Consider the following 24,484-nt stretch of genomic DNA (forward strand, 5'->3'; position numbering starts at 1 on the left):
TTGATCACCAGTGATTTTAATTGAAAAACAGAAGACTAAATGCTTAGGAGACTTAAATCCAACTTGCATGGTTTGTAACACCGTAGATATTCCTGTCGATATAGTAGCTTAAACTGCTTCCTCAGTTCAGTGGAAACCTCCTATAAATATAATTATCGCATCCAATATATGTGGTTACTTTCCATCTTTGGTCTAAATCGCAATAATATAAACTTTCCTCCATGTCTTCTATTGGGTTTTTACGTCCTAGCCTTCACCTGAAATTCACGCTGCACCAGAATCAAACGTTTGTAAACGGCCTATGTGGCTGGCGACTTGGCTGAATGCCTGATAACGTGCGCGTTCAGGGCGCTTTTCTGAGCGAAACTCTTTCCGCACTGATGGCATTTAAAGGATTTCTCTTTTGTGTGAATCCTCGTGTGCTGGCTGAGGTAATCTTTACGGGTAAAACCCTTTCCGCACTGATCGCATACATAGGACTTGTCGTTATTGTGAATCCTCATGTGCTGGTTAAGGTTGTCTTTACGTAGATATCTTTTCCCGCAGAGATCACATTTGAACGGTTTCTCTCCGGTGTGACTAATCAAGTGATACTTCAGGGAGTAATCTTTCGTGAAACTCTTTCCACACTGACCACACGTGAACGGCTTCTCTCCGGAGTGAGTCTTCCTGTGGCGAAGAAGGGCGGTGTTATATATAAAGCTTTTACCACACTGTGCGCAGGTGAAAGGTTTCTCTCCGGAGTGGATCCTCATGTGGTAGTTAAGGCCGTTTTTCTGTGTGAAACTCTTCCCGCATTGAGAGCAAGTGTAAGGCTTCTCTCCGGTGTGCGTTCTCATGTGGAATTTAAGGAGTTGGGGTTGAGTGAAACTCTTTCCACAAGGTCGGCAGGTGAAAGGCTTGTCTTCCATGTGAATCTTTATGTGCTTGTTAAGTAGATCTTTATTAGCAAGACATCTTCCACAGTGCTGGCAGGCGAAGGGTTTCTCTCCGGTGTGAATGGTCATGTGCGTTTCACATTTCTTCTTTTGATTGAAACTCTTTGGACAATGAGGGCAGGCATACGGCTTCTCTCCGGTGTGAATGGTGATGTGAAGTTTAAGGTTTTGTATTTGCCGGAATCTCTTTCCGCACTGCTGACAGGGAAAAGGCTTCTCTCCGGTGTGAATTCTCATGTGCACCTCGAGGTTGTGCTTTTGACTGAAACTCTTTCCACACTCGGTACACCAGTAAGGCTTCTCTCTGGTGTGGGTTCTCAAGTGCTTTTCGAAATTACCCTTTCTGGTGAAACTCTTTCCGCACTCGCCACATTTTATAAGGTTCTCTCCAGTGTGAATTCTCATGTGATCTTTGAGGTTGGATTTTAGAGTGAAGTGTTTCCCACACTGACGACACGTGAACAAACTCGGAGATTTGGTTTTAGGAGTGTTTTTTTTCATTGAGGCTGGTTCAGCAGTCCTTAAATCTTGGTGTTCCTCATGCAGATCATTCTCTTCTATTTCATCCAGTTCTTGAGTCTCTTCTTTCAGCATCGTCAGCTCTAAAGTGTAAAACAGAAACAGTTAACCCCAGTTACACGAGCAAGCACGGACATGAAAACTTGTAGGGAGTGCCACAGGGCTCAGTATTGGGTCCTCTGATTTTCTCTTTTTAATTGTTTTCACTGAAACTCCACATTGATTTTAGTAACAGCAAATTGTGTGTGATAATGCAGTGTTCATACACTAAAATTAAAGGTGCAGTATGTAGGATTTACACCTCATAGCAAGAAGGTTGCTGGTTCAAGTCCTGGCTGGCTAGTTGACACTTGTATGTGGAATTTGCATGTTCTCCGGCGGGGGTTTCTTCCGGGTGCTCCGGTTTCCCCCACAGTCCAAACACTTGCACTATAGATGAATTTGATGAACTATATTGGCCGCAGTGTATGACTGTGTGTGTGTGAATACAAGAGTGTATGGGTGTTTCCCAATACTGGGTTGTGGTTGGAAGGGCATCCGCTGCGTAAAACATTTGCTGAAATAGTTGGCTGTTCATTCAACTGTGGCGACCCCTGATAAATAAAGGACTAAGCCGAGGGGAAATTAATGGAAGATTTACACCCAGTGGTCGAATTAGGTATTGCAATTCAAAATCAAAACATTATTTACCTGGCCCTGACAACTCCACGCAGGTTTGACAACACCAACACGAGCTACAGCCTGATGCTGCGTTTACACCAGACATGGCTGAAGCGTCAGTCGCGAGTGATTTACATTAGGGCTGCAACAACGAAACGATTAAATCGATAAAAATCGATTACCAAAAGCGGCGGCAAGGAATTTCATAATCAATTCGCTGTGTCACACAACATGGGGACGTTTATTAGAAAAATAAATAAATAAACATTAGTTCAGCGCGGAGCAGTCTCTCTCGGGCAGTAATACAGAGTTCGGCGCCTCATAGACAGGGATGAAGAGGAAGGGAGTTCAACAGCAGGGTAAATCACTAAAGAATCCTACTTTTGTTCCGTTTTCAGGTGAAGAACGTAAAGTCCCTGGTGCTTGTGTTTTTATTCGTTATCCAGCTTGACAAGCATGACAAGTTAACGTTAGCTTGTTTACCCTGCGGCAACTGAAATAATTTAAACTGAGCTTTTGACGCGTTGTCTTAGCATTTATGTTTTAGACATGTAATTACGCACAAGTCTTCTTCTTCTTTGGCCTTAGTCCCATATGGTTGTGGGGTCGGCTCTTTGGAACAAGTCCTTCATTTAGACTTGTCTATACGATAACGACTTTTTTTACACATTCCGGCCAGCCTGTCGTCTGGGCCTGTCACCCTCATACACTACCGACAATTTAGCCTACCCAATTCACCTGCAGCATGTCTTTGGTCTGTGGGGGAAACCGGAGCACCCGGAGGAAACCCACGCGAACGCAGGGAGAACATGCAAACTCCTCACTGAAATGCCAACTGAGCTGAGGTTCGAATCTGCGACCGAGCGACCTTCTTGCTGCGAGGAGACAGCACTACCTACTGCGCCACTGCTTCGCCTACACACAAGTATTAGTAAAACAATACATTTAGAGTTAGTAAAACGCACAAGGAAGTCTAACAAACCATTCAAATATAATTTGCCCATGTGTTTTATTCATATCAGATACACATAGTAAAAGTAACTATAAAGTTGAATCTACTCATCTCTAAGTTCACCAGCCACTTACTTGCATGTATTTTTGGAGTAACTTATGAATTTACGTGCTGAATCCTGCTGTGTTCTACTTTTATGAATAAGGCAAACGTCCAATTACACATGTCGACACCCATCTCACGTTATAGATCACGATGAGTTACACGTTTTTGTGAATTTTAATATTCAATTCAATTCAACTCAGCTTTATTTGTAGTTGCGTCAAGTTTGCGTAGTTTGCGTCAAAGCAGCTTCACATAAATGGTCATAGTAACTGGAACAGTGTAGTTCAGTTTTTAGTGTTTAAGTTCAGTTCAGTTCAGCTATCAGGTAGATGATGACATGATGAGCAAGCATGTGAATATGTTGGAAAGCATAATAAAAGGGATGCATCAGTCATACAGCGCTATTGTGGCTGCGATGTCACGTGACAAACATGACACGTCGCAATGAAAACATTAAGGGTGAATGTCCTAAAATAATGGTCGACTCCTGGTTCCAGAATCTTTTGAACTCACCAGTGAAAGAGTTAAAAACAGAAGTAAAGCAGCGGTGGTGTAGTTACTTTGCAAGACTAAAGAGACGTTTTTATTCACTCGCCTTTTTTTGGATCATTCATTTTCCATTCTATTGTCATGTACGTTTTGCATGATTGACGCGCTTAATGCACGAATCGCTCGAGTTGGGAAATCTTCAGCTGACATTCCGCGTTAACCAATTTTCTCTTGATTATGATTATGACATGGCGCCTGTTGTCGTGTGAAAATGAAAACAAAACCTTCACATTTTGAAAGCAACACTGGCGACCCCTATATACAAACAATTCTTATTCTTTTCCCACAGCTTTTGGCAACACAACGTGTGTTGCCTCTCTGCCGTCTGAACACGGTTTCAGGTACAGTCTAAGAAAGCTAGCATGCATATTAATGAAGTTGCAGCGCATTCATAATGGAGCGCGCTGATTGGTTTGAACTAAGTCATACTCGGACGGGACGGGACGCCTTGGTACAGACGTCCAGTCCACACGCTGGAATACACGCCATTATCTCATGGCCGTGACGCAGCTTCAAAAATTAGTTTCAAACCGGAAGTACGAATTTACTCGAAATAACGCTAAAAACAACCAATTTACACTTTTTAGTGAGATATAGGTGTCCTAATAGTGTTTTTAGCAGTGTGGGGCACATATACGACTGTCAACAGCTCAAAAAATGTGTTTTGGTGTTTCGCGACCCTTTAAGTACTAAGACAACAATCAATTCAGGTAGTGATCATGTGCTATTTTCTCAGTGTTAAATGCAGCCGATGTGAATATGAATAACATTTAAGTGACATTTATTGACATACTGACAGCAGCAGCAGATCTGGAAAATAAAATAAACGTGAAAATGAATGTTGGAAATGTGACTCTTGAATATGTATTCGATTGTAAAGCTTACCATTTTGTTGGAGTGCAGTGTACTATTATGTGCTTCTGACTGGCTGTATTTAAATGCTTCTGTTGTGTCGTGTCTGGTGCAGTCTAGAGTTGTCACAATACTAAAATTCGGTACCAATTGGTACTGAAGTTTAAAAAAAACCCTCCTATTTCCCGCTAACATTTGAGATCTGTTGAGCACGTGTTTAAACAGTGCTGATTTGCCATTGTGTTTATGTACGCAACAGAAATGACTATGATTGGCTGTGAAGGTCATCAGTTCACCGAACATTATAGGAGTACACAACATCCTTATATTATACACACAGTAGCCAAGGTAGGTCTACAATCCCATCCCTGAATGATGTCCAGAATAAAGCAGTTACTTCTTTCGCACAACGATGAATAATGAAGGCGCCCCGCCCTCCCACCGGCTTTCCCCACCCCCCTTGAAGTAAAGTTAATTGTACGTTATATATAGCGCCAACTTCTTTTAATAAACAAGCTAAATTGCTGTATTTAATATCTTACAAAAACGTGCTACCCACTGCGCCACCGTGCAGCCGAAACTCGTAACATTTTAATCATATTTTGGTAAAATGAACGAAATGACTCGAAAAAAAGATTCGTTCATCTCAACGAATGAGACTCAAAAGTCAAGTATAAAAGTAAACTAAGTATACTGATATCAATGTGCTAGTAGTGCACTTGTGTACTAATAGCGCTTCAGACAAACTGATCGCCTTTCTAGTTTTTAAGAGTACAGTTTTCTATTTTGAGTTTTAAATGGCTTCTATTGTCATGACGGTCCCAGTCAGCAGTGTAAACTGTAACGCCCCATTCACACGGGGTGTCAGCGTCAACGCTTCCCATTCACTTTGAATGGGTGACGTCATTCAATGCCGAACTGCATTGTGGATCTGTCAGTGCAGATTCAGAGGCGTTGCTCGCTGCAGAAGTTGGGACTAGCTCAACTTTTTAAGCGCCGACGGAAGCGTCAGCCAATCAGATCGCTGTATGCAAATACACCGACTGGACAGTGGCCTATTGCAGACTGAATTTCATTGGCTGACGCTTCTATGTCGATCGCTTCAGCCCCAACTTCAGACACGCCCTCAGTCAAGCGTTAACACTAAAGCCCCGTGTGAATGGGGCGTCAGAGGGACTTCTCAACCATGAATTCTTTTTACAACAGCATTCGCTGCTTTAAGATAAATTTTAACAGTTAATTGTTACGAGTAGTTGTAGTATGTGTGTGGTGTTTTTCTTTCTCTCGCTCTCTTTCAATCTCTCTCTCTTGGTTTGAATTATTTGCAGGTGCAGCCGATTACTGTTGATTGCGATTAGCGGCGGCCATATTTAACACTACTGACAACATTGATTCAGAGGCTTTTGTTTGTGGAGATGTTACTTGAGTTGCTGATGTCTCTTATATGGCGTTCTGTGAGATGCCGATGTAAAATTGTAAATTTTAACCGGAGAAATCCGGTTTTCTGTATCCCTGCCTGCCTGGCTTGGAGCATGGTAGGGAGGTTTGGTGCCTTCTGTTTATTATTTTCGTGTTGTTAGGAGGAAGGTAAGTTTTCTGTATTTTATTTTCGTATCTATTTTCCAGGGAAGTTTTCTCTAATGTATTTAGTTTGGTTTATTGTCATTTATTTTGGCTTACCCCCCTCCCGATGTTATTTTGCTCCTTATTTTCTGTAAATAAATCACATTTTCCTGTTAATTCACACCAGAAGTGCCGCGTCGCGCATTTTACAATTCTAAACATAGGTTTCTATCAGGGTACACACACCGGCGCCACAAGTCGGCGGTTGTCTGTGGCGCCCAGCCATGACTCAGGACACTGTTCATATTTCTGCCGCGCCACAGAGCCCCATCTGATTGGTTTAAATTTAAATATCATACGAATATGCGCGTCTGGTGTGCGCAGGGCCGGAGCAAGTTGAACTGCCGCTCTAGGCAGAGGACGATCACGCCGCCCTCAACCCCAATGTGAAAAGGAAAGTGACCGGTTATGAAAATGATGTGAGGTGTCACGGACCTCTTTTCCAGCGCATTATGCGCGGATATAACTGAGGATGTGCAGGTGCTGAGGGAGGGAGGTGTCGCGGACACTACGCTCTCTATTCTGCCGGCCTATTCGCGGATATAACTGAGGACGCGCGGGTGTCGCGGACCCTTAGTTCTGCCGCCCTATGCGCGGATATAACTAAGGACACGCGGGTGCTGATGGAGGTGTCGCTGACGCCGCCCTCTCTATTCTGTCGTCTATGCGAAAATATATCTGAGGACGCGGGTGGTGAGGGAGGTGTCGCGGACATAACTGAGGACGCGGGTGGTAAGGGAGGTGTCGCGGATGCCGCCCTCTCTATACTGCCGTCCTAGGCGGCCGCCTAAGTCGCCTCTATGGACGCGCCGGCCCTGGGTGTGCGATACTTTTCATTGTCATGTGTCTGCCGTGTTCGGTGCATCCGGTGCGTGACGCCCTTCATTGGTTTGTGTTTTGGTCGAGAGCACGGGGGCAGCAGGGATCATGTTTTTTAATCCCTGTTATCTTGCTACGTTTTGGTTAAACTTCTTTTTGATTAAGGATTTTTAATTGAATTCGTAACAATTCATTTGCAGGTCGAGACGATTTATAAAAAAATACAAATATATTTAATTTTTAGGTTGCACAGATGTACATTTCAAATAACTGTTCAGTTATGTACTGCTGTCACTAAAAGAAACACATAACACCATGACTTATTGTGTTTGTGTCGGTGTCAGTCTGAATAGTCGCACCACACCGCACCAAAACTGTAAATTTAGGGAAAACACTGAGCTTGTGTAACGGATGCCAGCTAGTAAGTGCTGTGCAGGTAAACCTCACTCCTCTGACCTCTAAAGGTGCTCTAGAGACAGACGCTAGAAGCCATGGTCTTTAGCCTCCTTGGTAGAGCAACGACTCCCATTCGGAAGATTGCTGGTTCGATCCCAGCTCTGAGCAGGCTGGTTGGTGTAGGACCGGCGGGGTTAAATTGAGTGTAATGGAGGCCAGCTAGTAAGTGCTGTGCAGGTAAACCTCACTCCTCTGACCTCAAAGGTGCTCTAGAGACAGACGCTAGAAGCCATGGTCTTTAGCCTCCTTGTTAGAGCAACCGACTCCCATGTGGAAAGTCGCCGGTTCGATCCCAGTCCGAAGCGGGTTGGGTGGTGTAGGACCGGCGGGTTTACACTCGGAAAATACGGAAATCCATATTTATATGGACAAATCATATCGCTTTTACCAGTATTTTGAAACATATTTATATATGGTGCTTTCCAGAAAATCTACAGAACTTGGTTGCGTGTATGAACAGCACTTTTTTTTCAAACTACTGTTAAAGTAGGATATTATTGTCATTTTAACGCCATTTCATGCCACTCTTTATACAATGCCATAATGAAAATATAATATCATCACAATGCAAGTGCACTCTTCCAAAGTACACATCATATTTTATTCTTAAGAATATTTCATTACAGTCATTTTAACAATTTAATAATCAGGCATTGGAATCAGAATGTTACGGAACCCCGGAAGGGACGTAGTGGAGGAGAAAAAAAATGGGTGGGTGAAAAAAAAATAATGGGTGAAAGAAAAAAAAAATGGGTGGGAGGAAAATATATATTTCTAAGTTTTTTGCGTTCTCTTGCAAAGTTTTGCGTTCCCTCGCAAAGATGTTTTGCGTTATCTCGCAAAGATGTTTTGCGTTCCCTCGCAAATATGTTTTGCGTTATCTCGCAAAGATTTTTTGCGTTCCCTCGCAAAGATGTTTTGCGTTCTCTCGCAAAACTGTTTCTCCACAAACACTTCCTGTTCACTGCACTCACGTAAACCCTCCCGTTTTTGCTGAAATTCTCCCATATTTTACCATTCTGTCCCACTTTCTTTACATTACTGTGCGCTGATTGTCGCCTTTCACTTTGCAACCTCTGAACCAGTGAATGCACGTTTAAGCGCTGACTGACAGACGCGCTCCATACAATAAACTGATCCCAGATCAGCGTCTGTACGCGCCATTTAAAGGGACACTTCTGTTATCAAACAAGTGCGCAGCAAATGAATCACATGTTTTGTTTAGTTTGATAACAGAGGTGTCTCTGTAAGAATGCACAGATCTATAATGAAAGCAGTCCATTACTTTAAAAACTTCATATTATTCAGTGTATTTGTCTGTTTAAACATACACCCGCTCCTCTGTAAATGACGTGTACAGACGCTGATCTGGGATCAGTTTATTGTACGAAGCGCGTCTGTCAGTCAGCGCTTATACATGCATTCACTGGTTCAGAGGTAGCATACGCACAGTTATGAAAAGAAAGTGGGGTAGAATGGTAAAATACGGGAGAATTTCGGCAAAAACGGGAGGGTTTACGTGAGTGGAGTGAACAGGAAGTGTTTGTGGAGAAACAGTTTTGCGAGAGAACGCAAAACATCTTTGCGAGATAACGCAAAACATCTTTGAGAGGGAACGCAAAACATCTTTGCGAGGGAACGCAAAACATCTTTGCGAGGGAACGCAAAACATCTTTGCGAGGGAACGCAAAACTTTGCGAGAGAACGCAAAAAACTTAGAAATATATATTTTCCTCCCACCCATTTTTTTTCTTTCACCCATTATTTTTTTTTCACCCACCCATTTTTTTTCTCCTCCACTACGTCCCTTCCGGGGTTCCGTAGAATGTGAAACGCATATCCTAAATAAATAATAAATAATGAGGAAAAAAGTGCAAGGTGAAGAGCAACAGAGGCCGTGACATCTGCTACACTGCAAAAAAATGCTTTACTTGCTTAGATTTTTTGTCTTGTTTCTTGTCCAAATATCTAAAATTTCTTATATCAAGAAGCATTTTCAAGACAAGCAAAACATATTGTCTTGTTTTGAGAAATAATATGCCAATATTAAGTGAGTTTTTCCTCAAAACAAGCAAAATAATCTGCCAATGGGGTTAGCAAATTAATCTAGTTTTTTCTTTTGATGTAAGATTATTTTGCTAACCCCATTGGCGGATTATTTTGCTTGTTTTAAGGAAAAACTCACTTAATATTGGCATATTATATCTTAAAACAAGACAATATGTTTTGCTTGTCTAGAAAATGCCTCTTGATTTAGGAAGTTTTAGATTTTTGGACTAGAAACAAGACAAAACATCTAAGTAAGAAAGGCATTTTTTGCAGTGTACCAGATCTATTTTCAGCTGTCAGACACCCACATGGAAATATACTATAGTAATTTGTAGTAAATACTATGGTGTGTTTTATTAACTATACTGACAGACACCTCCAATAGTGATAGAGAGGTTGCACAATCAGCTGAAATGTTGCTAATAATAATAATAACAATTAATAATTCCTCACATTTATATAGCGCTTTTCTGGACACTCAAAGCGCTTTACACAATGGGGGGATGACGTGACGGCAGCCATTTTTGCGCCAGACCGCACACAACACACCAGCTGATTGGTGGAAAAGAGACAGAGTGTTGATAAGCCAATTATGGTATGGGGAGGGTTAGGAGGCCAGTGGGCAGATTTGGCCAGGATGCCGGGGTTAAACCCCTACTCTTTTTCGAAGGACATCCTGGGATTTTTAACGACCACAGAGAGTCGGGACCTCGGTTTAACGTGTCATCCGAAAGACGGCGCTCACTGAGCAGTATAGAGTCCTTGTCACTATACTGGGGCATTAGGACCCACACAGACCGCAGGTTGAACGCCCCCTGCTGGCCTCACTAACACCACTTCCGGCAGCAACCTAGCTTTCCCATGTGGTCTCCCATTCAGGTACTTAGCTTCAGTGGGCAACCATGTGAGAGTTGCAGAGAGCTAGCTGCCGGCTAGAACCGGGTTATACATGTATGGACGATACATTTTAAACCACCAAAAACGATTGCGGCCATGTCCATGTGTTGTGTGATAAGTTTATATATTGATTATTGTGACAGGCCTAAATGATTGCGCAGCCCTGTATTATAGTAATTTATATTAAGCTTATTACTGACTCCAGCGTTATGAACGTGACATTTGCAGTAAAAAAAAATGAAACGTATAAACTCAGAGAAGGTATATGCTAACAGTATATTAAAATATCTGTTAAAGGGTCACGAAACACCAAAACACATTTTTTGAGCTGTTGACAGTCGTATATGTGTCCCACACTGCTAAAAACACTATTAGGACACCTATATTTCACTAAAAAGTGTAAATTGGTTGTTTTTGCGTTATTTCAAGCAAATTCGTACTTCCAGTTTGAAACGAATTTTTGAAGCTGCGTCACGGTCATGACATAATAGCGTGTATTCCAGCGTGCAGACTGGACGTCTGTGCCAGAGTGAGTCTTATTACGTCTTACAGTTTGTTGCATTAATGCATGAGTAAAGCTTGGTTCAAACCAATCAGCGCGCTCTATTGTGCAACTTCATTAATATTCATTACTGTCACAGTGGTTAGACGGCAGAGACGCCACGTTGTGTTGGCAAAACAAGCGTGAAGTGTTGCTTTATAGTTTGCTGCAGTTAAGTTTTGTTTTCATTTTCTCTCTGTGAAAGCGCAGCTGGCGTTACGTGTGGATTAACAGTGTACGCGACGCTCGACAACAATAACTTACGTGGCTAAGGAGGATTATTGTTTACCTGGGAGCTGTTCTCATCTGCAAACGCTGAGATCCGGATTCGCTTGTAGTCTCCTCTTAATAAAGACGCGCCTCTAGTTGCTGTGGATTGTCCTGTCTCTACAGATTTGGTAAGTGAGCGACCAGTGCTCTTTGTTTATTCAGTTCGTATTTTATTCGTATCAAACAAACTATTGCAACGAGTGTAAACAAGTTAGCACTAACAGTTACAACCAAACTCTAACCTCGTGTAGGATTTTGTGACCGGAATAACACACGCGGCTTTCTGACGCTACCTGCTGTGTGCATCTAAGTTTCCGGGAAATGCTGAGTTTTTTTTTCTCTCATTCGCCGTGCGGTATCAAACATTGCATAAAAAATACACGCTTAGAGCAGTTCCTCGAATCAAATATTACGTTTGTCGGGAGGGACATGAATGAATTCCCTGAATGAAAGAGCCAAACTGCAGTTAAAGTCCACCATTTAATAATTTGGCAAATAATTCGACTACAGATGTCCATGTAAACACAGTCACATTGTCCCCTGTGGTTGTGTGTTTTGACTCTGAAATTCAGCGCGCCCAAATAGACACTCTTCCTCCGACACTCCCCCCTAAACAGAGCTGGACACGCCCACTTTCCGGACTTTTTCCAAAGTAGAGGTGTAAAAACACCCTGCTGAAACGAGGGGGTTTCATGGCCCTTTAATATTTTTTTTAGCCCTTAACCATGGAGTTCAGGCATCAAAAAATATCAGTCTATACATGTGTTTTATATTTAAAATGACGGCAAAATAAATGCGATACGGACGTGACAAAAAAAAAAGACACGAGTTTTGTGAGTTGTGGAAATTCTGTAAATAAAAATACTGAAAAAAAATATAGCAGTCAAAAGGGATAAGGATTGGCTCTGCATGGAACATACATAATTCGTTTTATTTAGTTTTTTGATTTTGGTTTTAATGAGGAAAAGCTATCAATACGGACGTGACTTGTCTGCGTTTCGTAACTATTTGATGTATTATTTGATGGTCAGTTATCTACAAAAGAAACGAGAAGTGCTTCAACACAAGGTGCTGCATCGCCAGAACACCAAGATTATGCGCCAAGATTATGGCGATATGTAAATCGTTAAGTTCTCGTTTAGGGCTGCACGATATTGGAAAAAATTGATATTGCGATATTTTTTTCCCTGCGATATATATTGCGATATATATATATATATATATATATATATATATATATATATATATATATATATATATATATATCGCAATATATATATCGCAGGGAAAAAAATATCGCAATATCAATTTTTTATTGATATTTTATTGATATATATATATACTTAAGATATACTTTTGCACAAATTACATACAGTATCACTGTTTTATCTGCTGCACCACTGACTGTAAAATTCTTCCACAAAGAACTAGAGCAAGTTTTTTTTTTTGGCTGGTGGAGGACCAAGAATGACTCAGTAGCAGCCTCACTCTTACTTATTTGGGTGCCTAAAAGTTAATAAGTGACGGGCATAGATGTATATATCTATGAGTGACGGGAAGCTATGCTAAGGTTAACTAGCTTAGCATATATCTTGCTGTCTGCAAATGACAGAAATTCAAACGTACCATAAAACTCCTATAAGTGCATACAATTCGACACAACTACAAAAGCATCGTTTTAACCTTTATAACCGAACGTTAACGTTACTCTGTCGGCAGTCTATTGTCTTAATTACCGCGCTAACAGAGCTAACTTACGTAAACGGAGAGCAACAGATTGCAGACGTCAATAATGCAGCGTAATGGAATAATATACCGATCAAACTCCGCTTTAAGTACGCTACAAGTTTATAAACTGCCTCTGGAACCCAGTTCAGATACAAAAATTTATTTAACAAAAAATAGTAATGCAGTAAAGTATTTTTCGCTCTGCCAAGCCTTCTCAGTTGCTGTGTGGAGCAGCAGTCTGCGTCAGTCACCTTTTATCCCGGCCCCACCCCGTCCCCTGACTCCTGAACGTCTGTTTCACTCACTCACTCGCTCACACGGGCATGCACTGTGGTCTCATGAGGAAACGCAGTTTTTTGATGTAGTGTTTTTCTTGTTCCCGAATGCAAATAATTTTTCAAGTATTTGTTCGAAATAAGTATTGGTAAAAACACGCTAATCGTGCTCATCCGAATACCGTATTCGGGTTCGGCTCCACCCATAATATATATATATATATATATATATATATATATATATATATATATATATATATATATAAATTTTTTTTTTTTTTGCATCTGGCACCTCCTGTGATGCGACTATCGCGGATGCGCACATCGCGATTTCGATGCTGAAACGATGTATCGAGCAGCCCTATTCTCGTTATTAAACATTTATTTCTGAAATGTTACTAAAGTGGTTTATATTTAACTGAAATGTTCAGTTCTTGATATAACACATGGATATTATGTATTGTAAGTCAGTAATTGTAATGCAGCAAATATGCGCTAGTTACTGGCTTATATTAATAAGGAGTTCAAAATGATCACGTACACAACGCAAAATTGAGTTGTCGATCATAATAAGCATGGTCATATTTTGGCTTTGTATACAAAGTTTCATTTTATTTGTGGTAATATTTAATACACAATATAAACGTTTTCATTAAATCGTTACGGACGCGACACGTGATCAAAGCTGCGTGACGTCTTAAATATGTAGCTCATAAATTAAAAGGGCAGTAATGTCACGAAAAAGGGAGGGTGTTTTATACTACAGAGCGTAATCCTTCTGCAGAATGCTTACAGTTAACATAAAGCAAGGAAAGGGTGAGTCTTTAACCCTTTTTTGAAAGCACGAAATGTGGTTGGATGATAATGAAATTTACTTTTGGCACAATCCTCATATTTCATGGATAAACAGAGCAATTTCCTTTAAAAGAAAGTACATATATTATGTAAATAATTTGTCGACCTTAATGAGCAGAATTAAATTGGTTTTGTTATTTTGGTCAAAAGTTTATTTTATCCATGACAAGGTTGACATTTTCATGGAATTGCTCGTATGGTGTTTTTGAACCATACAATGCTGAAAAACCTGACAAACGTCTAAAACCCTGCTGAAAAATCCAGCCTAAACCAGCCTGGGCTGGTTGGCTGGTTTTAGCTGGTCAACCAGGCTGGTTTTTAGAGGGGTTTTGGCCACTTCCAGGCTGTTTTCCAGCCATTTCCAGCCTGGTCTTAGCTGGTCAGGCTGGGAGATGACCAGCTAAAACCATCTTGACCAGCCTATTCAAGCTGGGAGTCCAGCCAAAACCAGCTATATCCAGCTTAAACCAGGCTGGTCAAGCTGGTTTTAGCTGGATTTGGCTGGTCATTTTCCAGCCTGACCAGCTAAGACCAGGCTGGAAATGGCTGGAAACCAGCCTGGAAATGGCCAAAACCCCTCTAAAACCAGCCTGGTCGACCAGCTAAAACCAGCCAACCAGCCTAGGCTGGTTTAAGCTGGACTTTTCAGCAGGGTCACATCATCTGAAGAGTAGCTACAGCTGTGGGAAATGTAGTAAAAGCAGAATAATGCACTCCAGAACATTCTTATATTGACACGCAACACGTAGTAACAATTGTACAACTTGTTAGAGTTTGTTTGATCATGTGAGCCACTTTATGTCAAACAAAACTTATCAAAACACCCAAGATTACTCTAAAATATGATTCATTTATTTAGAGCTGCGCATTTGATTGAGGATTAAATGACTCTAAGTTGAGCTTGGAGAAATAAAAACTGACCTGTTTTTTCCTCAGGATCTTCATGTTTCAGTGTGAACACTTCTGTAATCCTCAGACCTTCACTCTCCTCTTTAACAAACGCCATCTTTACAATAGTGTAGATCTCAGTCACTTTTCTTTACTCTTTCCTTTCTTTCCTTCACTTTACTCTGTTAAAGATGAGAAAAATAACAGAAATAATATATATTTTTTTAAATGTATCGACCAATACAATTAATATTACACGTTCATGAAAGCATTGACAGCTTGTAAACCTGGCTTGAGTTTGTTGACAGTTTTGACCGTCAAATGACGTCAGCGCACGGCGATTCGATCGATTCAGTGAATCATTTAGGAAAACGTGATTCAAATGACTCTGAGCTTTGAAAAGCACCTCATCTCTAATCGCCAGTGACTGAACTCATGTTTACTAGCAGACCGACGATACAGAGAGAGAAACGAGAAGCGCCTTTTCTGCTTAACGTTACACATCTACGCTTAAAATAATAATTTAAAAAGTTAGATAAAATATTACATGCTACATTTAATGACAATTCATTTGGCATCGTTTGTAAAATAAACTACAATACTGTCAATGGATTTAAACCGCTTAAATGCTTTAAAACACAAACCTTCCTCTTGCTCAACCGCATATACGGGAGTGCGGCGCTGATTTATGACGTCATAATCCCGTACCAAAATAAGAGTCTAACAAGGCAAAACATAATGCCCAGGAGTATCAATAGTCCGCAGAACATTTTGTTTAAATGAAAGTTACACAAACGCTTTAAATAAAAGTAAACAAAGCCTCTGTGTATGGTTGTTTTTGTAACGGAAATTTTTAAAAATTACTTTGCGAAAACATTAAATCAAAAGTATGACCATCATCATCATTTATTATATAATTCATGTAGCTGATTTCTTTGCATCCATTACCTACTCACTAAAATGGTACAAACAGTAAAGGATTATTAACGTGAATAATTATAAAATCACATACAAGACTATTAATAATTTAATCAAGTTCGTTTGCACTCATGTCAGATTATTACATGGCTGTTGTTCTGATAAACACCCTTAATGTCTTGCATGTCTGCACCTCTCTCTGTTATCAGTATAATTTATATAAATAATAATCAAATAATAAATTATTAGATTCAGACCCAACTGCGGCCCTACGCAAACACAAATGCTAAACATGATTACATGTGGAAGATGGGACTTCTTGTTTATTGATAATAATATTGTACTAAAATAAAAGTACAAGCAACCATGTTTTCATTTTTTCTTCTGCAATGCAACAAGAACGCCACCGCGATTATGCTACACCTAATTAGTTTATCCTACAAGACTAAAGTGTCTATTTAAAGAAACGCTGGTGGGCAGACAATAATAATAATTAATAATATTTTAAGCAGACATAAATAAGTCGTGATGAAGAGAAAACTTTTTCTTGACAACTGCACTTCATGAGAAAATAAAAGCCTGAAAAAAAAATTTCTTTCATATGCATGGCCTCTTCAGTAATTATGACTTCAGTAAATAAGTTTTAAATAAACAAAGTTTGCAGCGCATAAACAATTTTATTACATCAATTCAGCCCAAAAATACAATAAAATGGTTTGCGAACTACAGTCTTTGAAATTATCTGCCTCATTTACCTTTTGGATGAAGGTAAAATGAACCTGTCAAACTGCAACGTGGAAACTCAGATCTAACACACACCTATATGTAACTAGCTCACGGGGGAAAATGGCTAATTAATCATAACTATTATGATTATGTGCATTTGAATTAGTTTTATGTACAACCCTAAATCAGAAAAAGTTGAGACAGTATGGAAAACGCAAATAAAAGTAGAGATTTCCGAATTTACTTTGACTTGTGTTTCATCGCAGACAATGTGAACACAAAACAATTCATGTTTTGCCTGGTCAACTTCATTTCATTTGTAAATTTACATCCTTTCCTGTCATTCAGACCTGCAACACTTTCCAAAAGAGTTGGGACATGAGCAGTTTAGGGCTAGTAATCGGGTAAACTGGTTAGATAATGATGTGATTTGAAACAGGTGATGTCAACAGGTGATTGCATTTATGATTTGGTTCAAAAGCAGCATCTAAGAAAGGTCTATACCAGGGGTGGCCAACCCTGTTCCTGGAAAGCCACCTTCCAGCAGATTTCAGTCGCAACCCATGTCAAACACACCTGCCTGTAATTATCATGTGGTGTTCAGGTCCTAATTATCTGGTTCAGGTGTGTTTGATATGGGTAGCAACTGAAATCTGCAGGAAGGTGGCTCTCCAGGAACAGGGTTGGCCATCCCTGGTCTAGTCCTTTAGGAGCAAAGATGGTCCAAGAAACGCCAGTTTGACAACAAATACATAAGAAAATTATTGAAATGTTTAAAAGCAATGTTCCTCTAGTGGTGGGCAAAGCGAGGCTTCGTGAAACACTGAAACAGTCGAAGCAAATGTGTCGAAGCTTCGAAACGTTTCGAAACCTCACTCTACAGTGGCATCTAGTGGTCATTTTTTATATATAATGCACTGAAACAGCTTCAGCAAAGAACGTTTGAACAAATTGAGGGATTAAACCCCACTTTGTGAAAGTGAAATCTTTCAAGTAACATAGTACAGTGGTTAAGGTGTCAGACATCCATGCAGGAGTAGTAGGTTCCGAAGCCAGTCAGTAGCAGTTGTTTTAAAATGGTTTAATACCAGTTGGTAATGCTTTGCTCTTGTATCGTTTTGTTTCAACATTGGTCTGATATCCGAATAAACAATTTGTGAATAAATATGTCTTGTGTTTGTCTTAAAACAGGGTTGTTGCTAGATCAAAAACGGTGGCCTGAAGTTATCAAGAATTATTTATATTATTCATTAAATTTCCCATTTATTGTATTTTATTAATGTCTACCCAAACCCTAAACCCAACCATACTGTAAAAATATTTATTATTGTTTTACAGTGTTACAAAAATGATGCTAAATTGATGGCGTAACTGTAGCTGTATCCTATTTAGGCTACACAAAACAGAAACATGATTAAAATACATAAAACCATGATTTCGAAGTCGGGATTCGAACCCAAAACATCATGCTAAGCATAGAATCAATAAGCAAACCCACAGTGCTCTAAGCCATTTGAGACAGAGATAATTTGGAGACCTTGGCAGTCAAGTTAGGATTCACCAGGTCTCGAAACGTTTCTAAGCTGATCGATGCTTTGAATCGCTTTAGTCACGTGACTAGGTGTTTCGAAACACTTTAGTCACGTGACTTGGGTGCTTCGGATCATGCTTCGGTGCAGTGATTCGAAACACTTGCGCTTCGGGATCTCGACACTGTGTCAAAACATCAGTTTCACGTCAGCCATCCCTATGTTCCTCAAAGAAAAAAAAGGAAGACATTTGGATATTTCATCTTCAACAGTGCAGAAAATTATTAAAATATTCAAGAAATCTGGAGGAATTTCAGTGCGTAAATGACAAGGGCACAAGCCTAAGCTGAACTACTGTGATCTCTGATCCCTCGGGTGGCGCTGCATTATGAATCCTCATTCATCTATAAGCGATATCACCGCATGGGCTCAGGACTACTTCAGCAAACATTTATCAAGTACCACAATATGTAGTTACATCCACGAATGTCAGTGAAAACTGTGCTGTGCCAAAAGGAAGCTCTATGTTAACAGTGTCCAGAAGCGCTTCTCTGGGCTCGGAGGTATCTGGGATGGACCATCACAAAGTGGAAACGTGTACTCTGATCAGATGAATCAGTATTTCAGGTATTTTTGGGAGAAATGGATGTCGTGTGCCCTGGACCAAAGAAGAAGTGGATCATTCAGAGAGAAACAAGTCCCAAAGCCAGGGTCTGTCAAGGGGGTTGTGTCAGCGCAACAATGCAAAACCACATTCTGCAGACATTACAAAGTCCTGCCTGTGGAGGAAGAGGGTACAGGTACTTGACTAGCCTGCCTGGAGTCCTGACCTGTCTCCAATAGTGCGCAAAATGCGACAACGGAGACCCCATACTGTTGCTCACCTTAAGATTTGTTTGCAGGACAAAATTACACCAAAATCACTTGGTTTCTTCAGTTCCCAATTGTGTTTTAAGTGTTGTGAAAAGGAATGGCAACATTACAAACTGGTAAATGCTTTAGTGTGATAAACTAAGTGCATTTTTTTAGAGCAGGGATCACCAAACTTGTTCCTGGAGATCCGGTGTCCTGCAGATTTTAGCTCCAACCCTAATCAAACACACCTGAACAAGCTAATCAAGGTCTTACTAGGTATACTTGTACCACCCAGGCAGGTGCGTCGAGGCAAGTCGGAGCTAAACCCTGCACAGCACCGGACCTCCAAGATCGAAATTGGTGACCCCTGTTTTAGAGTTCAGAGGCAAACTCAAATGCTTTAGTGCAATAAACCCTTACCACAGTTATCAGAGACTTGCCCTGAGTTCAGGTATTGGGGGAGTATGAGTAACACATAGCTTGGTTGTCGAGTGGGGGTTGCTGTTTATCATATTTGGTAGGTAATACAGTGTCTGATCAGATGCTACACCTGGCAGTGTGCAAGTTGAAGTTCCTCTTCTGAGCGAAACTCTTTCCACACCGGGGACATACAATCTGTTTCGTGTGAATCTTCATGTGCTGGCTGAGGTAGTCTTTACGTGTAAATCCCTTCCCGCACTGATCACATATAAACGATTTATCATTTGTGTGAATGGTCTTGTGCTCTTTAAGGTTATCTTTACGCGTAAAACTCTTTCCGCACTGGTCACATGTAAAAGGTTTCGCTCCGCTGTGACAAATAACGTGATTCCTCAGGTGAAACTCTTGTGCAAAACTCTTTCCGCATTGAACACACGCGAACGGCTTCTCTCCAGTGTGAATGTTCATGTGGCGGATTTGCGAGGTTCTACATTTAAAGCTTTTGCCGCACTGTGTGCAGTTGTACGGTCTCTCTCCAGTGTGAATCCTCACGTGGTAATCAAGGCAGTTTTTCTGTGTGTAACTCTTCCCGCACTGTGAGCAAGTGTAAGGTCTCTCTCCGGTGTGAATTCTCATGTGGACTCCAAGGCGTTCTGTTTCAGTGAAACTCTTCCCACATTCTTGGCAGGTGTAAGGTCTCTCCCCGCTGTGAATTTTCAAGTGTTTTTTGAGCAGATCTTTACTAGCGAGGCTCCTTCCGCACTGCTGGCAGGCGAATGGTTTCTCTCCGGTGTGAACTCTTTTGTGCTTTTCGCATTTTTTCTTTCGATCAAAACTCTTCGGGCAGTGAGGGCAGGTGTACGGCTTCTCTCCAGTGTGAGCGGTAATGTGACATTTAAGGTTTTGCAACTGCCTGAATCTCTTTCCACAGTACTGGCAGGGGAAAGGCTTCTCTCCGGTGTGAACTCTCATGTGCACTGTAAGGTTCTGTTTGTGAGCGAATCCCTTTCCACACTGATCGCATGCTATAGGCTTCTCTCCTGTGTGAACTCTCATGTGGACTTTAAGGTTGCTTTTTTGAGTGAAGCGTTTTCCACAGTGACAGATGAAAGGTTTGGTTTTCTTAGCCTTTTTATGTGAAGTGTTTCTTGTTATTGTGGGTTTTTCTTCGATGATGAAATCTCGGTGTTTTCCATACTGATCTTTCTCTTCCATTTCATTTAGGTTCTGAGTCTCTTGTTTCAGCACCATCAGCCCTAAAGTGAAAAAACACACGTTAAGGCAAGGCAAGTTTATTTGTGTAGCACATTTCATACACAGATGTACAGTGCGTCTGTCGGACGCAGCACAGTGCTCATTCAGTAAATTACATTATGTAATATATTTATTGTTTTCCCCCATTTTCTGTTTAACGGAGAGATTTTTTACAATACATTTCTCAACATAATAGTTTTAGGGTGCTTTCACACCTACACTTTTGTTTTGGAACCTGTCTCGTTTGCCCATTTAGCGCGGTTCGTTTGGCATATGTGAACAGGGCAATCGCGCTCTGTTCCGCGCCAAAGTAATCGCTCCGAGATCGCTTGAGTGAGGTGGTCTCGGCTCGATTGAAACGAACCCTGGAGCGGTTCGATTGCAGTGAGAAAGCGATCCGATCCGAGCGCGGTTATATCACAGTGTTTTATGGATATGTAATAGGCTTACGGCTATATGAAGAGAGAATTATGAGTATGGCAGGAAGTTTCGCGAGTCTCCGGATGCCCGCAAACGAGTGATGATCTCCCGGTAATCTCGCGTCTCCCTCCCGGTCCTCAAATAGGCTACGTCTCACCCCTCCCCACCACATCTCTCCTCAGACACATTGCGCGCGCACCCTGTCAATCACCACCAAACCACCACCTCTCCTGACAGCTTAGCGGGACGCTGCAAAATAAACCCTGACACTCTGATCAACGTGAGGAGAGTTTACTCACACGTGACTTATTTTAGCTCTTTAGGTCCAATTAGAAACTTTGCAATGTGAAAGCGAACTGCTCCAAGAGCAAAGAGCAACAATGTAACAATTATAATCTCTGTTTTGGAACAACTGAATCGATTCACAGGTGTGAAAGCAGCCTTAAAAACTCTAATAACTGATTTATTTTATATTTGCCATGATTTTTCAAGCTTAATTAGGTTAACTATGCAGGTTAGAGTAATTAGGCAAGTTATTATATAACGATAGTTTGTTTCTATAGACTATCAAAAAATATATATATCTTAAGGAGGCTAATAATATTGACCTTAAATAGGGCTGGACAATAATTCGATATCAATATATATTGCGATAGATTTTTTTTCAATAACGGTGATCTGAGTTTTAAACTCATTTCCGGTATTTCGATATAAATTTGCATATGTATATTTAATTATATAGGAAATGCAGGATGCAGGATGTTAATGCAGGAAATGTTCGCGAATGAAAGTGAAAGTGCCAAACTGCAGTTAAAGTCGACAAATTAATAATGAAACACGCGAAATTGCATGAAACTCCGGAGGAAATGTGGATAGCGCGGTGACGCAATGACGTTTATCGAATTATGTGCTATAACATGTAAAACAAGATCATGAAAGTAACACTCAAAATGCAACTCATGTAAACACATTAGTCTTATTATTCTTTTAATTAGTAAATAATAATTTTATTACTGATGTCCAAGTAAACGTAATCATTAAGAAGAGTAGAGATGGTACAGTATGAATCTCCAGTAACACACAAAAAAGTTGCTAGATTTGTCGCTAGTCGCTTTTTTGAAAATTTGTCTCTCAAAAGTTGCTAAATATACCGACAAAGTCGCTAAGTTGGCAACACAGCCAATAGCTAATGAAGGACAACAACAAAGATATCTGGGGTTTGTGACATTACAATTTGCATTGTAAACTTTAAGTAAAAGTTAAAAAGTTAGTTTTTGTGTAAAATTTTTAGTTACTAAACTTTTAAAATCCTTCTGCATAAATGCCCATATATATATATATATATATATATATATATAGTTAGACATATATAGTTGAAGTCAGAATCATTCGCTCTCGTTTATTGTTTTCCCGCATTTTTATTTTATATTTGCCATCATTTTTCAAGCTTAACTAGGTTAACTATGCAGGATAGAGTAATTAGGCAAGTTATTATATAACGATAGTTTGTTTCTATAGACTATCAAAAAATATATAGCTTAAGGAGGCTAATAATATTGACCTTAAATAGGGCTGGACAATAATTCGATATCAATATATATCGCGCTAGATTTTTTTTCAATAACGGTGATCTGAGTTTTAAACTCATTTCCGGTATTTCGATATAAATTTGCATATGTATATTTAATTATATATAAGACCTTATACATTGTATCATTTGTCACCGAATGACTTTCAGTGCTCAGCTGTCAGAAAGAGCGTGATGTCACTTACGTGATGACGTACATCACAGACACGCAGCCAGCGCTCAGCAGTTGGTTAAATAAGCTCCGTCGCGGAAAGTTTTAGCTACAAAATGAGTGCAACAAATGTGGTTCGGCTTTTTAAGTTTCTGCAAAATGTGCGGGAGAGTGGTGCCGACTAGCAGCGGGAACGCATCAAATCTGTTCCACTCGATAAAAATTACTGAGAGTCAGAAGATGAGGCATCATAAAAGTTTAAGCCAACCTGTCGCCTTACCATCCACCTCCCCGACACCATCGCTGTCAGAAGAGAAGGCAATGAAGCAAACCCAGATGGCTATAAGGCGCCGTGTAGGATTTAAATCAAACTTCGCTTATCAACACGTGCATATACACCAATATCCAGCTGCAGGCCCGCAGAACCGCACACGTTTTAGGCACACACAATCTAGGACACACAATCTAGGCAAACCATACATGGTTACGACGGATGTTAATGTTATTAACGTCTTTTTGAACATCGTCATCGATATATTTTGATATATATGGTTAATAAATATTGTACACAATAAACAATACCGTTTACTTTACTTTATTTCACAAATATTGCAATCGAGACGGCCGAATGGGGAGCATTGTTTCCGATCGCCATTCAATATAATAGACTGAACAGTTTTGAATCCGTCATCATAGCTGATCGGTCATTATTATCTGACAATAATATGGCAGATACTCGTTTGCTGGCCTTGCTGAACGATCTAAATTGGACAGGTTTAACTTGTGTAATGGATTAATTTATGATGAAGTAAATAACAAGTTAATATAGGCAATACTACATTATATGTAATAAAAATCTTTTTACATGTAACAAATGTATAACACTATATTCATATTTTACTCAAGCGATTTAATAGTGTTTATTTGTTTTATATTTTAATTAGTGTTAACTTTCTAATAATCTTTTAATTAATGATTTCCCACATTTAATACTGTAGTAATTTATAGTAAGCAATAATTTGTTTTTAAACCAAAATTTAGCAATAGGAACAAATTAACTATTAATAATAAAAAATAATAAATAAATAAATAACTATATATATATATATATATATATATATATATATATATATATATATATATATATATATATATATATATAACTAACAGCTGTGACAGTTTAGTAAAAGATAGTAGTTTATATATAAACTTATATTTATAATCAGATAATCAGTTAAGATAATCAGTTTATAACTATATATATATTGTTTAAACGGTTAACTAATAGGCTAATTTATTTAAAAGTGACATATTATTGTTTGCTTTTTATATTTTACAACAAAGTGATTTTAACAAAGAATCATAATATTAGTTTGTTGCACTTAAACAACAATAAGACGGTCTATAGTGTTTTCTTTGTGTATGTGGACACATGAATAAAGTCATAAGTGTCTTTAACCAATTATTTTTATTTACATAATTTGAGTTCAGAAACTACAGAGATGTTAAAATGATCGTAACGATATAATAATAATAATAATAATAATAATAATGACTGAAATGGGAAACCATACTTGTGAAATTCAATGGGTGGCGATAATGCTAAAGAGTTAGTTACCATATATGGTTTGCCTAAATCGTGTGTCC

The 24,484-nt window shown here is 39.7% G+C and overlaps 2 protein-coding genes across 4 annotated transcripts in view; both read right to left on the reverse strand.

The window, feature by feature from the left end:
- On the reverse strand, positions 1 to 19,846 carry si:ch73-266f23.4. 3 transcript variants are annotated; one of them, XM_087250105.2, is made up of 3 exons: positions 19,425 to 19,846; positions 15,010 to 15,158; positions 1 to 1,540 (listed from the first exon to the last, which is right to left on the reverse strand). In XM_087250105.2, exons 2-3 carry the CDS (start codon positions 15,092 to 15,094, stop codon positions 300 to 302), a joined length of 1,326 nt encoding a protein of 441 aa, XP_087106231.1. In that variant the 5' UTR covers positions 15,095 to 15,158; positions 19,425 to 19,846; the 3' UTR covers positions 1 to 299. The 3 variants fall into 3 exon arrangements, with proteins under 3 accessions (XP_087106231.1, XP_087106229.1, XP_087106230.1); XM_087250103.1 differs by lacking the exon at positions 19,425 to 19,846 and adding an exon at positions 15,621 to 15,666; XM_087250104.1 differs by lacking the exon at positions 19,425 to 19,846 and adding an exon at positions 15,264 to 15,666.
- LOC147845278 (uncharacterized) overlaps positions 16,552 to 24,484 on the reverse strand; it is a 23,694-nt gene continuing 15,761 nt past the window's right edge. The window contains exon 7 of the mRNA XM_088649909.1: positions 16,552 to 20,680. Coding sequence (XP_088506035.1) covers positions 19,542 to 20,680 — 1,139 coding nt within the window. The 3' untranslated portion in view covers positions 16,552 to 19,541. The remainder of the gene's footprint in view (positions 20,681 to 24,484) is intronic.

This window comes from Danio rerio, chromosome 4 (genome assembly GCF_052040795.2).
Source record: "Danio rerio strain M-AB ecotype USA chromosome 4, GRCz13ab, whole genome shotgun sequence".
Classification (NCBI taxonomy): Eukaryota; Metazoa; Chordata; class Actinopteri; order Cypriniformes; family Danionidae; genus Danio; species Danio rerio.